At 44.7% G+C, this 13,124-nt stretch overlaps 1 protein-coding gene across 1 annotated transcript in view; it reads left to right on the top strand.

Moving 5' to 3' along the window:
• The first annotated feature begins 369 nt into the window (after positions 1-369).
• ADAMTS13 (ADAM metallopeptidase with thrombospondin type 1 motif, 13) overlaps positions 370-13,124 on the top strand; it is a 20,302-nt gene continuing 7,547 nt past the window's right edge. The window contains 20 exon segments of the mRNA XM_009703149.1: positions 370-444; positions 756-822; positions 1,657-1,940; positions 2,134-2,275; positions 2,652-2,788; positions 3,557-3,640; positions 3,726-3,850; positions 4,639-4,785; positions 5,117-5,251; positions 5,810-5,960; positions 6,622-6,726; positions 7,186-7,337; positions 7,662-7,681; positions 7,684-7,718; positions 8,266-8,392; positions 8,613-8,761; positions 10,128-10,248; positions 10,968-11,048; positions 11,321-11,502; positions 11,942-12,077. Of these exon segments, the coding sequence (XP_009701451.1) occupies positions 370-444; positions 756-822; positions 1,657-1,940; positions 2,134-2,275; positions 2,652-2,788; positions 3,557-3,640; positions 3,726-3,850; positions 4,639-4,785; positions 5,117-5,251; positions 5,810-5,960; positions 6,622-6,726; positions 7,186-7,337; positions 7,662-7,681; positions 7,684-7,718; positions 8,266-8,392; positions 8,613-8,761; positions 10,128-10,248; positions 10,968-11,048; positions 11,321-11,502; positions 11,942-12,077 (2,455 nt within the window).

Genomic DNA, 13,124 nt, shown 5'->3' on the forward strand with positions numbered 1-13,124 from the left:
CTGGCGGCCGGTGTGGGTTTACCCCGGTGCCGTGGGGCCTGTGAGGGCACAGGTTGAACAGCACAGAGCCCCTTTCCCCCCCGCGAATCGCCCCTTGTGTGTTTGGCTGCTGAGACTGGCTCAAAGCTCGTTATTGCTGCGCTCTTTGGCTGCAGTAAAGTTGCAAACATTGCGCAAAACCTCCCTCCCTCCAGCTGTTCCTGTAAAGCCTCCGGCTGCAGGCCGTTCCCCCCGACTGCCCCTCTCTGCAGAGGATCAGCTCCCCTGTTTGTTTAAACCCTGCACTCTTCCCTTCCGCTCCACGTGATGCCTTGGGCCAAATATCGGCTTAATCACCCCTGGGCCGGCGCTGATTGCAACTCCTCCAGCATGATCGTCAGCTTGACGGTCTGGGCGCTTATGATGCTCCCCTTGGGGTTCTGCTGGCCGTCGGCTTTCCAAGAGGTGAGTTTGACCTCCAGAAAATGCAGTTTCCAGGAAGACTTTTTTTATTTCTAGGAAAAAAACCAAAGAGACAACACAACGTGTTCTGAGCCAAAATCCATCAAAACTCCCTAATCAAGAAGATAAAGCTGTTTCCTCCGGGTGGCTGTTGTGCAGTCCATGCTTAGTGCAAAATAAAGCTATGAGAACTTGGCATCGGTACTTGTTGAATTGTTCGCTGGCGTTCCTTCCAGGTTAGGTTCAGTTAAGCGATAGTCTTGTATCCATTTGTTTTTCTTAAAAAAAACGTAAAGCTATTCTTCTTCTTGCAGAAATTTCTCAGCACTTTGGATGCGGAAGATGTTTTCTCTTATTTTGGAACCAGCTCAGTGTCTGATGGTATGCAGGGCTCCTTCCTTCTTCATTTTAGAACACATCTGTCAGTTTATTTCTAATCCTGTATGTTTGATAACGCTAAGAACACTTATTAATGAACCCTGATCTGACAAGCGTTTAGCATTTCTGAGTCACATTACTCTGTGAGGCAGTCCATGTTTCAGTGTGAAAGCAGCTGAAGAACTGGGTCAGTATTTAAAATCTGCTGAAGGAGATATGATAAATCTTTTTTGCACATTTCTGCTATGGTCCTCATTCTCTGTATTGGTATTTTTCTATGAGATGAACAGCTCCAGGTCTTCTGAGTGGGAAGCTTTAGACTAAGTATACCTTTACGTGCATGTATTTTTAAAAAATATATATGTGGAGAGACTAGTATTCTGGGTCTGGATTGGTGATAGTTCAGAATAAAGATATGTTTTGAACTCTCAAATCCTTAAAGGAAGGATATTGTCTACTTATGAGTTCAACTAGTGCTCATCCCAGTGTCTCTGTCTGGATTATGATAATTCTCACTCAGTAATACTTAACATCTGAGGAAGTAAAACTGTCTCAGCCTTTGTTAAATGAACTGCTCTCCTTATCGAGAGAGCAAAACCTGCGATAAATCAGGAGCTAGTTTCAGAGCTGTTGTCTGTCCCCAGTCAGATTATCCTCACTTTGGAATACATGAAAGCATAGAAGTTCTTTGACTGTTGACATGATGGCCCCAAAAGGCTACAGTTGGCATTTGGAGAGTATTTTTTCCTAGAGAGATAGATCATTACATTTGTTTTCTATGTATCATCGTTTCTCATAACTGTTCCCCTTGTTCTGGTCTTGTTTAATTTCTTCCAGTACCTGAGTTTGTTGTTGCTGAGCCAACTTGCCCTTGTAAAGAAGAACAGATTGGGCTGACGTCCTGTCGTATTCAACATTGCTCTGTTGAGGCCTGGGGAGAACTCTATGCCTTTCAATTTCTAGAGGACCATGCCCTCCTTTCCTCTTCCTTTGTGAGCAATCAAGTCGTGAACTCTTCCTTTAGCTTACTGAAGCGATTCTCAGGCAACTGCTTCGCAGGTGGAAATCTACTGCAGCCTCCCGGGGCTAAGTGCAGAGTCACTTACTGTGAAGGGCAGCTGGTGAGTATGCACTGAACTTATAAGTTTTTACAGCCGTTGTAGGTTTGCGGCTTGATGCACCAAACATGTGCGAACCATCCATTTAATAAATCTGAGCGTTACAAAGGAGAAACAGGAAGGATATGGCACACAGTTCTCCACTGATAGCAAATGTCTTCGGAATAACTCAGAGATGGAATTTCATCTCCTTTAGCAAGGAGTCGTCATTGCAGATGAGGAAAAGATTCATATCAGGCCTGTCAGAAGCAAAGATGTGCCCCTGCTGAAGGACCTTGGCTTCTCCAGACCCCACATTCTGTTCAGAAGTGCTGCAAGAGAGGCAAATGAAGCAAGAGGTAATGTACATGAGAGGAAGCCCTGCTTGTTCTGCTGGAAAAAGCTGTCTCCTGGTAGTGGGGTTGCTTGCATGAGCTCAGAGGAAAAATTTGTGTCTACAAATATATGAGTATACTTGAATATGTTTCTCCCCTCACTGAGGTGCAACTAGTGTGTTTTCATTTAGGTATTTGTTGCTTTGATAGCATAGGTGTGTTACTAAGGATGCTGGCAGGTGAAAGAAACCAACAGAAGTGCAAAACCTGAGCAAGCAACGGGAGGAGTGGTCTTCCAGCTGGATTATTCTAGTTTTGCAGGAAAAGGGAGTGGATCTGTAGGACCTTTTATGTTGTCTTGCATTTTAAACTCCCTGTGTCCCTTTGTACTGTTCAGCAGGGCGGTTTCCTTCTCGCCTGCAGAAGAGGGCTGAGGGAGCTGTCAAACATCTGGAGCTGATGGTCATAGCAGGTCCAGATGTTTACTCGTACCACAAAGAGGACACGGAGCGATATATTCTTGCCAACCTGAATATTGTGAGTAGCTTTCTGTCTGAGGATTGCTGTCCCAGTGTGAGAGCTCACAGTGTCACAGGCAGACAGACCTCTCTGAGTGAGGTGTTTGTTGTTACCTGCTCCTAGTACGCAGCACTGCTTAGGTGCAGGGTGTTCCTCTCTGCTTCCCTTGGCACTGCATGACAAGCTTTCCCTTGTACAAACGGCAGCACGAGTAAAAGTGGATGTTAGAAGCTTTGGTGTTTTAGCTTTATAAACCACCCAGAAAATGTAGCTCTTTGTTTCATTACTAATATTGTTGTAAGTCAGATACAGTAGCAAGAGTTTTATCACCAGAGCCTTCATCGAGTCCCTGTTGCTTTCAGTGAGATTGAACCAGATCCACTGAATTAATCTTATGTTTTACATTTCAACATTTTATTTCTATTACAGAATTTCTCTAAATGTCTTCCTTTGCTATTATTAAGAATTTGTTTATGTATTTTCTGTGTGTGTGTATTGCAGAAAAAGTCTTTAGCATTCATGCTCCTACCCTATGAAACTGTTTTCCATGCAGATTCTTCTCTGCTTCAGAGTATCTGACAAGTCCAATAACAGTTCTCTTCTGTTGACTGGTTTATTTACATTTGTAGTGCATACCTTAATGTTGTACTTCCCGGTGATTTTATAGTTGCCCCTTATCGTTACCAGGTGTGTTACCTTTGTAGTGAATGCAGCCTTGTTATTGGGAACAGGTAGTGGGAGTCACCGAGGTGCCGCCTTTATTGAATCGTTTCTATCTCTTAACAGGGGGCAGAGCTGATGAGAGATGCCTCGCTGGGTGCTCATTTTAGGGTTCATCTTCTGCAAATGCTTGTTTTGAGAGAACCAGAGGTAAGCAGGGAAGACTATGTTCAAGTGCTGTCCAAGGGGTTGCTAAGAGCTGTATGAAATGTGCAAACATGTGCCTTTACTCTAGGCAGAGGTAAACATCACAACAAATATCACCTCCTCTCTGATCAGCGTTTGTGAGTGGAGCAAGAAAGTCAACCCTCAGAATGACTCTGACCCCCAGCATGCTGACATTGTCCTCTACGTCACCAGGTACTGAAGCTCCCCTGCCCTGGGAGGGGACTGGAAACAGGGCTGATGGTGTCCAGCTGTTAGCACAGTGACAGTAATTTGCACTGGGTCTTCCAGGAGTCGGGCATCACAGAGTCTTTGGAAATGGGTTGATTCTCCTGTTTGGGGTTGATTCTCCTGTCCTTAAGTGCAATGCAGTTAGTCAAAGGTGCTTTCTTTCCAGTTTCTGAACGAACTGGAATATTACCCAAGCACTGCCCAGGCAGACTTGAGCAGACATTGTGTGCTTCCAGAGCAGCACAGCCAAACCCACCGCAGCTTTTTGTAGGCAGAAAAGTCGAACAGTAACTGGAAGTGAAAAGCCACTGGTGTTTTCTACAGACGGTTTCTAGTGCTACTCTGACTCAGACATTTTGTCTGACTTTCAGGCTCCTTGCTCTATATTACTTTGGCTAAATTTGTCAAAGGCAAACTTTTTGTGAGCGTAATGGCTTTATTTTGGTGCTCTTCCTTCAGAGAGATGATGATACTGCTCTTGTCTTTTGCAAATAGATTCAGGTCATTTTGTTCTGTTCTGCTTGTCTGGGGTCATGGGGATTTTTTAATGTAGAATTTTGAACAGTAGGCACTGATGGGACCCTACTGGTACCATCTTGCCCCAGGGAGCTCCATGTGTCAAAAGAAATGTTAGGTAGCCGGCAAAGTTAGATCAGGAAAGTGCAAATAAATTCAGTTGAAAGTCTAGACCTGACTTTATTAGCTGCGATGGTTCTTTGCTCTTTCCTCTGTATCTGTCTCCCTTACTTTAGGTTTGACCTGGAGTTACCTGATGGGAACAAGGAGCTACGTGGAGTGACTCAGTTAGGTGGGGTCTGCTCCTCCTTCTGGAACTGTGTTATTACCCAGGACACTGGCTTTGACCTTGGAGTCACCATAGCCCATGAGATTGGGCACAGGTCAGTAGGAAAGCCTCGGAACAGCCCAGTATGTTTTATTCAGGTAAAAACATTCCCCAGTTTAAGGGATTCTGAAGAAGGAAAAGGATCTCTTGGCATAACAGGGGGTTTCCTATGGATTATTCAAAACTTTTGGAAAGAGTTCCTTGCATTTCTAGCATTCTTGCATACTCTGTGGCAATTAGAAGCTGCAAAGAGGAGAGAAAACCTTTGTGACAACAGTAGAAGGAAAGGCTGCAGAGGGAGCCCAGTCCTTGCTTAGAGGAGAAAGGTTCTGAGGGAACCCAGCCTCTGGGTTTCTTCTCAGGGCACTGTGCTGCTTCTGTTACAGTCTTGGAATCCCCCACGATGGTGAAGGGAATCGGTGCAGCAGCAGCGGTTACATCATGGGTTCAGCAGGAAACCACAACAGCGTCGACCTTGCCTGGTCACAGTGCAGTCGAGAAGAGTTCCTGGCCTTTGTCAGGTAAGGGAATGGTTGAGTTCTGTGTGCTTGTGTGGGAGTGGTTCCCTGTGCTGCAAGCTTAGGAGAGAGCAGGGAAGGACATGGAATAAAATAAAATAAGATTTTTGGAAAATGAGGAACTATGAAAAGCTTGGGGTTTATTTATTTCTTAGCACTTGTGTCTGTTGCTGAGGTTAAGTCCAGTTTTTGCTTCAAGTAGCTGGAAATTACTTTGGTTAGTGACTAACATGCCTGGGCTGAGTTGGACTTCTCAGACACTAGTTCAGCCTGGAAATTTTATTTAAAATGTCAGAGCATCTAGATTTATACAAATATTGTGGGCTGTGAGCTGGCTGGGTGAAGAACAGGAATGGGTTTCTGTTATAACTTCAGCAGCAGGGAACTGTGAGCATCTCCAGGCAGCTGCTGCAACTAAATCCATCACAGCCCACAGTAAGCATGTGTTGTCTGGGAAAGCAACAGCCAACTCCCAGAATGAAACTCAGCCCAAGTTTGCAAACATGTCATTGTCCTTACTGGCCACAGCTGGGAAAGTGATGTTTCTTATGTTTCTATCAGCACAGGCCAAACAAACTGCTTAAATGACCTGCCGGACACGGACGACAGCATCCCTGGATGGAAGCCTGGCTTGTACTATGGAGCAGAGGAGCAATGTAAAATAGCCTTTGGGAGTGTTGCCACAGCGTGCACCTTTGCTGACAGCAATGTTGTAGGTAGAAAGTTTGTCTGTCTTGCTAGGGGCAGCAGGGAAACATTCTGGAGCCAGGATTCAGGAAAAGGGAGCTGGGGACATTTTTATTATAAAGGGATGGAAGGTTCTTCCCTGCCACAGATTTCTTGGCAAAGAGCAAAACTTCAAAGGCTTTTAAAATGCATCCCTTCTCTCCATCACCTCCTTCATTTACATAAGTCTCCTTCAAGGTTTGCACAGTACCCAGAGCCTTCTGTCCGAACAGGGGCCTGGTGGTGCTGAGTAGACCTGCTCAGGGTCCTGTCTTAGGGAGCTCTTGTTCATTGGATTCCTTCAGGGTCCCCACCATTGCTCAAGTCCCCATGTCTGAGAAATGCAGCATGGCTAATGGCTGCCATCTGGACATGTTTTGTTAATGAGGAAGCTCTAAAGTGGGTGAAATTTTAATTGCTTCAGTTGATCATCTTCTAGCATTACAGCCGGCAGTGATGGTCTTTTGACATGCCCAAAACTTTTGCCCAATAGCAGGAGAAATGAAGGAACTTGCTTGCATTGTTAGGTAGCTGTGGGGAAATGAAACAACTGGGACAGGCACCATTTAAACAGAGCAGGTTTTGGGACTGCTGTGTTGATGAGCCTAAATAACTCCCTGAACTCTCTGATTTTCTTGTCACACCAGGACATATGTGAAGTTCTCTCATGCCATGTACAACCAGCAGATAAATCCAGATGCACTCGGCTTCTTGTTCCCCTCCTGGATGGTACTGAGTGTGGAATCAACAAGGTAAGGAGGCTACTGATCTGATGATCAGGAGTGGGTGTGGGTGCTATGGAGCTCATTAGACAGCAAGACATTGTTGGTGGCTGGAAAGTACATGGCACTCATTGCTCCTCAGCCAGGGACCGAAGGCCAGACACTCCAGTCATAAACTGGTACCAGCTGGTCTTGGTGTTTCCACCTTGTCTGTATCTCTGGATAGCCTGATATCTCAGTTTTTCTCCAGGGCTTTGCTTTCTACTTGAAATGACCTATCAGCTCTTTGTTTTAACCCCAACCTCATGTTAGACCGTAATTAGGAACGGGACTTTTCTAGCCTCTTGTGAGAAGGTACCCCATTCATCTTGGGATTCTCTGTTGCAGTCTGGCCTGCCAAAAAATGGGGACTTGTACTACCCTTGTAGATCCCAGCCCTGCTGGGTTCACCGTGATGCTGCTGCCAATTTTGTGTATTCTTGGTCTTAGTGGTGCTCCAAGGGACAGTGCAGCTCTCTGGAAGAACTGAACCCCATGGCTGTAGTCCATGGGCAGTGGTCTGGCTGGAGCCCCTTCTCCTCCTGCTCCCGCAGCTGTGGAGGTGGAGTTGTGACAAGGCAGCGGTTCTGTAACAACCCCAGGTAAGAGGCGGGGGTGCTGCTGCCAGTTTTGTGTATTCTTGGTCTTAGTGGTGCTCCAAGGGACAGTGCAGCTCTCTGGAAGAACTGAACCCCATGGCTGTAGTCCATGGGCAGTGGTCTGGCTGGAGCCCCTTCTCCTCCTGCTCCCGCAGCTGTGGAGGTGGAGTTGTGACAAGGCAGCGGTTCTGTAACAACCCCAGGTAAGAGGCGGGGAGCTGGGGAGTTTGCAGTGCCTCTTGGCTGATTCAGGGCCATGGGGTCTGACTCTTGCTCTTTGCTTGGGGCAAACCTGCCTCTGTTGAAGAGTTCTTCTGTCATTTCCAGGCCTGCTTTTGGGGGGCAAAAAAAGCCAGCATCCAAGTGGAGATGTGCAATACTCAGGTACTGGAGCTCATCAAATCTTCTGAGCTTTTTTCTTAATGCCGTTTAACCCTTCAAGAGCTGTATGGTTTGGAACTGTACTTCTCACAGCTGACTGCTCTGGGAAGGACGACTAAAGATCTGGCATACAGCCTTCATCTGTCTGACAACAGGAGAGGTATTTGTTCCACTGTGTCTGAAGACAGCAGTATTATTTGATAGTGTTGTTCACGTGTAATGAAGCATTCTCTGTGTGCCTTCATAGCAGGACAGACATTCAGAAAATAGTGACTCACTTAATGATAGTTTTCCTCAGAGGGACATTCTATTTTGTTCCTATTTTCGTTATCCGTTTATTTTGTATAAATAGCAAAGATATCAGCTTCCAAACACAATTTTCTGCATATCCCGCAGCCTCCTTTTAAAGTGGTTTTCTTTATTTGTGTTTGTTTCGATGTTTTACTTGCCAACCATTGCTTTCCGCCTTTAGCTAGTGGGTAAAATGCTTCTTGGGATTCTGTGCTCAGTAATTCCTTTCATTACCCATACAATTCTCTCTGGGATGTAGGCCTGTTTGATGACCCAGCAGGACTTTATGGCTGAACAATGTGCAGCAACAAATTTAAAGCCACTGTATCTCACTGTAGAAGCGCCATCCTTTTATACCTGGACTTCGGCTGTTGGCTTTGCCAAAGGTAAGGACAGACTGAGAAACTGTGGTTTCTTTGTGAAGGGGAACACTCATGGACTTGTCTGTAATGTGAAGTCAAAAGGCTGTTTCACTGATTGTTTTAGTTTTCACGTGAAACCTGGATACTCTTTCTGTCAGATCCTTATGAGTTCTTCCTGTTGCTTGATGGTAAGCCACGTGCCTTTCTGAAAGAGTGACTCCTTTCTTCTGTCTGCCTCCTCCAGGGGACATGCTATGCAAGCACATGTGCAAGGCCGTTGAAAGCGAATTCATGGTAAGCCGCGAAGACAGTTTCATAGATGGAACCAGATGTGAGCAGGATGACTCTGAGCGCCATGGGGCTTTCAATCTGTGTGTAATGGGAAGCTGCAGAGTAAGTGACTGGGGAATCCAGGTAAACCTCTGACATATAATCTGCCCCAAAGGAGTCAGTTTACTAGAAGCAGGGATAAAAACCACAGTGTCCCAAACAACAGAGCAAGCTCTTCTCAAAAGAGGAAGGTTTTATTCTTAGCTTATTAGATGGAGTCCAACAAATCTACTGTTCTGTCTGTGCATCCAATGCCAACGCCCTCTAGATAAGACATTCTGCTAATTATGCAGTAAGTACGTAAGGCTATTCATCCCGAATCCAAGAAGCAATTGGTTTATGGGTTGGTTGAAGAGACATCATTAGCTGTTCAGTTTGCATGGTATAAATAGCCCTATAAAATGCTGACTCTGGAGTAAAGGTACATGATTTGAGCATACCAAGTCAGTGGCAAAATAAGGAGTAAAACCTGGGAATCGTAAATTGACAAATTGATTGTTGCAGTATCACTGATCAAAACTGGAGTGTAACTTTTTTTTTCCTGGATTGGATGCGAGAAAGGCATTCTTTTATGATGAACTTGAATATAACTCCCCCATGCTGTCTGCATTTTTGTAGCTGCTCAATGCTGACGCGGTTGTATGTTTTCTGTTGTTTCTTTGCATTCCCAGAATACACTTTTAAAATGTTATGTTTTTCTCATTATCCTCATGTTCACAATGTTTTGTAATGCGTTTCCACCTAAGGAACAGCAGAGGGTGCAGGCATAATCTGTTCTGATTTCTGCTGTTCTGTTGGTGACAGCGATAAATACGTATGTTATGGCAGCATCCAAAGCCTGGGATCAGTGCCTCTAGCATAAATTCAGCTGTTGCACATGTTTTGCTGCTAAGCCTGCTGAGATCCGCCTGTAGCTTTGTGTAAATTAGTGTTGTTCATGGGAATGAGGATGGGATCTCTTTTCTGAGCAATATGAGACTGAAGGCCAGGCTGAAGGATGTGAGTGAGGTTTGGGTTTGGGGAGCTAAAGATTCCTTTAGAACCTGCCATTCATCTTTGCTGTTCTCCTGGGCTTTTTTTTTTATTATTATTTTTACTCCCCCCTCTAGAAAGAGTTCATAGAAGAGGAGGAGTGCAGAGCCGTTGTTTTAGGCCACAGGAGAAATCTTTCTGGGCTGCTTCTTATGGGAAAGAAAATGTCACACAATCAGTGAAACTTGTGCTGTCAGCTAAGACTTTCCAATCCCTGGCTTTGCATACTGCTGTACAGTGGTAGATCTAGGTACAAATGCATCTTTGTCTATGTTGTCTTCTTAAATTCGAATTACAATTGAAAAAAGTGGTTTCAGGAATTCAGGCAATATTGCTTTCGTTCGCTTGTTTTCTTCTCAGAGTAGGCAAGTCTTGACAGACTCTCCCCTTTGCTCAGGCATTCGGCTGTGATGGCCAGATGGACTCCAAGAAGATAATGGACTCTTGCAAGGTCTGTGGGGGTGATAATACCACTTGCACAAAAGTGAGTGGATCTTACGCAGAAGGAAAAGCTAAAGGTGTGTAGTCCTCACCCTCAGGCTCAACATCATGGTACTGTTTGTATGCTGCATATTTATATGTATATTCAGTGTCCATAATCTTCTGTATGTGACTTCTTGTTTCTGCTTCTGCTCCATATTATTTTATGGAGGATACGGTGATGGAGTTTAGGTAGTCAGCAGTGAAGGCAGCTAAAATCTGTAGCAGGGAGGAAGCTGTTGTGTAGACAGAGTGACTTTTTTGGTCATAGTTCATCTCTGGACATGGATCAGAAATGTCGCCATTTGGGAAGTCCAGCAAATTACTGGGAGCTGGGGCCTGTGTCAGATGCTCCCTGAGATGTTAAACATCCATTTGGGAACTGATCTGGCTCTTGCAGTATCACATATAGATATTAACAGGGAACATAAAAAGAACAAAAGAAAGATGAGGACAGGACACAGAATTCAGTTCAGTTTTGTTTGCTGTATTCACTGTCCCTATGTTCAAGCTAAGCTGATAGCGCTACGGTCAGTGTGAATCTAGCCTGCTGGCCATCACTGTTGTATCCTTATTTTTTTTTTATTAGCTATATAACCCCTGACTGCAGTTAGGCTTTGCTGCTGCCTGTAAAGGTTGTCCTCCAATGAATAGCATGCTGGTAAGCTGAAGAGAGGTTGATCTGTAATCCCCAGCCTTTTTAACAGAGGTACAGTAATGGAAGGTGACCGTATCTTCTTTCTTTCCGTCCTTCCAGAGTACGTTACCTTTCTGTCCCTGCCTCGCAATACCACCTCGGTCCGTGTTACCAACTGGAGACCACTCTTCACGCATTTGGGTGAGCTGAATGAAAAGGAGAGGAGGGACTATAGGCACAGCTAAAACAAGCTTGTAAAAACAAGAAAATGGAATTTGGGAGGAAAGTTCTTGAGAATGCAATTTGTTTGTGGGATGCTCTCCGGTGGGAAGTGGTAGAAGCCATGCTCTTTGGGATGCCTGATTTAGATCAAACTGGTTTCTAGCGAATGGGCAGTCTGTAGCTGCCAGCACAAGGGGATCCTGGTGACCACATCACATTTCTTAACCTCTCTGCCACTTTTGCTCATCTAGCTGTGAAGGTTAAAGGAGACTATGTGGTTGCTGGAAAAGGAAAAATCTCACTGAATGTCACCTATCCGTCAGTTCTGGAGGACAGCCAGATCAAATACAGAGTCTTTCTCACCAAGGACAACCTGCCAAGCCTGGAGGAAGTCCATGTGGATGGGCCAACACAAGAAGAAATTGAAATACAGGTCAATTAGAATAGCAGAGTTGGAAAGGGGCCGGTGAGAACTGGCCAGGCTGAGTTTGTGTAGCTCTCCTGCAGCACAAAATCCAGGTGTAGTAGGCTTCGTGTCCAAGGCCGGTGGAGATGGTGTTCACTAAGAGTGATAGTGTTGCTCTTGGGAAGGGTCGAGGGTTGGCTGCCTACAGGCTTTGCGAAGGTCTGGGGGATGGTTGTGTGGGTAAAAGCATACCGAGTTAAACCTTTTGCTTGGCTTAATCTTTGTCCAGTGCCCTGTGCACAGAATCCACAGGGCAAATACTCTGACTGCATCTGGCAAGAATTGAGAGTCATGGCATGGAGGCTCAGGATTGGATGGGAAAAAAGGGGATTAGCTTCTCTTATCTCCATCCTAAGAAATGAGTCTGAGTTGATTTTGCGTTGACAACAACTTTTTCCTTCACCAGGTCTATCGAAGGTATGGAAAAGAATATGGCAATGCCACCAACCCAGACATCACCTTCAGCTACTTTGTCCCCAAAGAGAATCTGACATATATGTGGATTCCTCAGCAGGGGCCATGTTCAGTGACCTGTGGGGAAGGTGGGGCAGCAGTACCCAATCTTTACTTTTTATGGAGACCTGGGCAGTCTTCTAGTTTGGCTGGCTGGTAGTCACCCAGATCTTTACTCCATGGGCTCTCCTGGGCTGACTGAAAGAAATGTGACATTAGTGATAGATACTTGGTTAGAACTTATTGAACAACTGAACTGAATTTAAAAGCAAATTGCTGAAAGTGAGCTGCGGTTGCCAGTGTTAAACTGAACCAAAGAAAAGAGTGGTACAGCTTTTGAATTAAATTAGCAAACTAGCAAATGAGCTGTATCATCAAAATGATAGTGAAAAAGTTTGATCGTGAAGAGGATTTTTTAAGAGGTTTTAACAGAACTTTTGGTTCTAAGGCTAAATAATTTTCTCAGATTTTTCAAAGTTATTGAAGACTGTAATTTGAAGTTGGCTAAACATCAAAAGTCTGAGCCTAAAGTGTTATCTAGTGTCTAACTAAAACCTCAGAGCTAATTAAGAAACTTCCTTCTTAGAATTCTATTCCTGTGCCCTGGCTAATCCTTTCTGTCTCCCTGAAGAAATTATAAGGCCGATTGTAACAGATCACTGGTAGATGGTCTGACATCTTGTTTACCAGATAATACAGATGACACTGGCAAGCCTCTCAAGACTTTTATGACAAGGATTTAGAAAATATATTCATGAATATACTTAGGGAGGTCAATCTGTGGGACTAGTTATGTCTGGAGAGCTTTTCTCCAGCAGATTCCTCAGGTGAACTGATTGCTGAAACCCTGAAGTAAAGAACTCAAAATCCTCAAGGGCCTCCCAGCTAATGCAGTCACAAACAAACAACAACAACAACAACAAAAAAAATAACAGAAAGTTGAGAATCTGAGCTGAAATTGCATCTTCAAAGCTGAAAGGGATGCTCAGGCCCTCCTTACCAATAGACACTATTTGAAAACAAGGAGGGTAGTGAAAAGATAACATTGCTGATTGATTCTTGACATTGGCTTCTCAGGGTCATGCTCTTTGAGATTCAGGAATGGCTGCCCGTCTTTTTGGGGAGATCCTTCACTG

The sequence above is a fragment of the Cariama cristata genome, unplaced genomic scaffold (assembly GCF_000690535.1).
Source record: "Cariama cristata isolate BGI_N322 unplaced genomic scaffold, ASM69053v1 scaffold31486, whole genome shotgun sequence".
Lineage (NCBI taxonomy): Eukaryota > Metazoa > Chordata > Aves > Cariamiformes > Cariamidae > Cariama > Cariama cristata.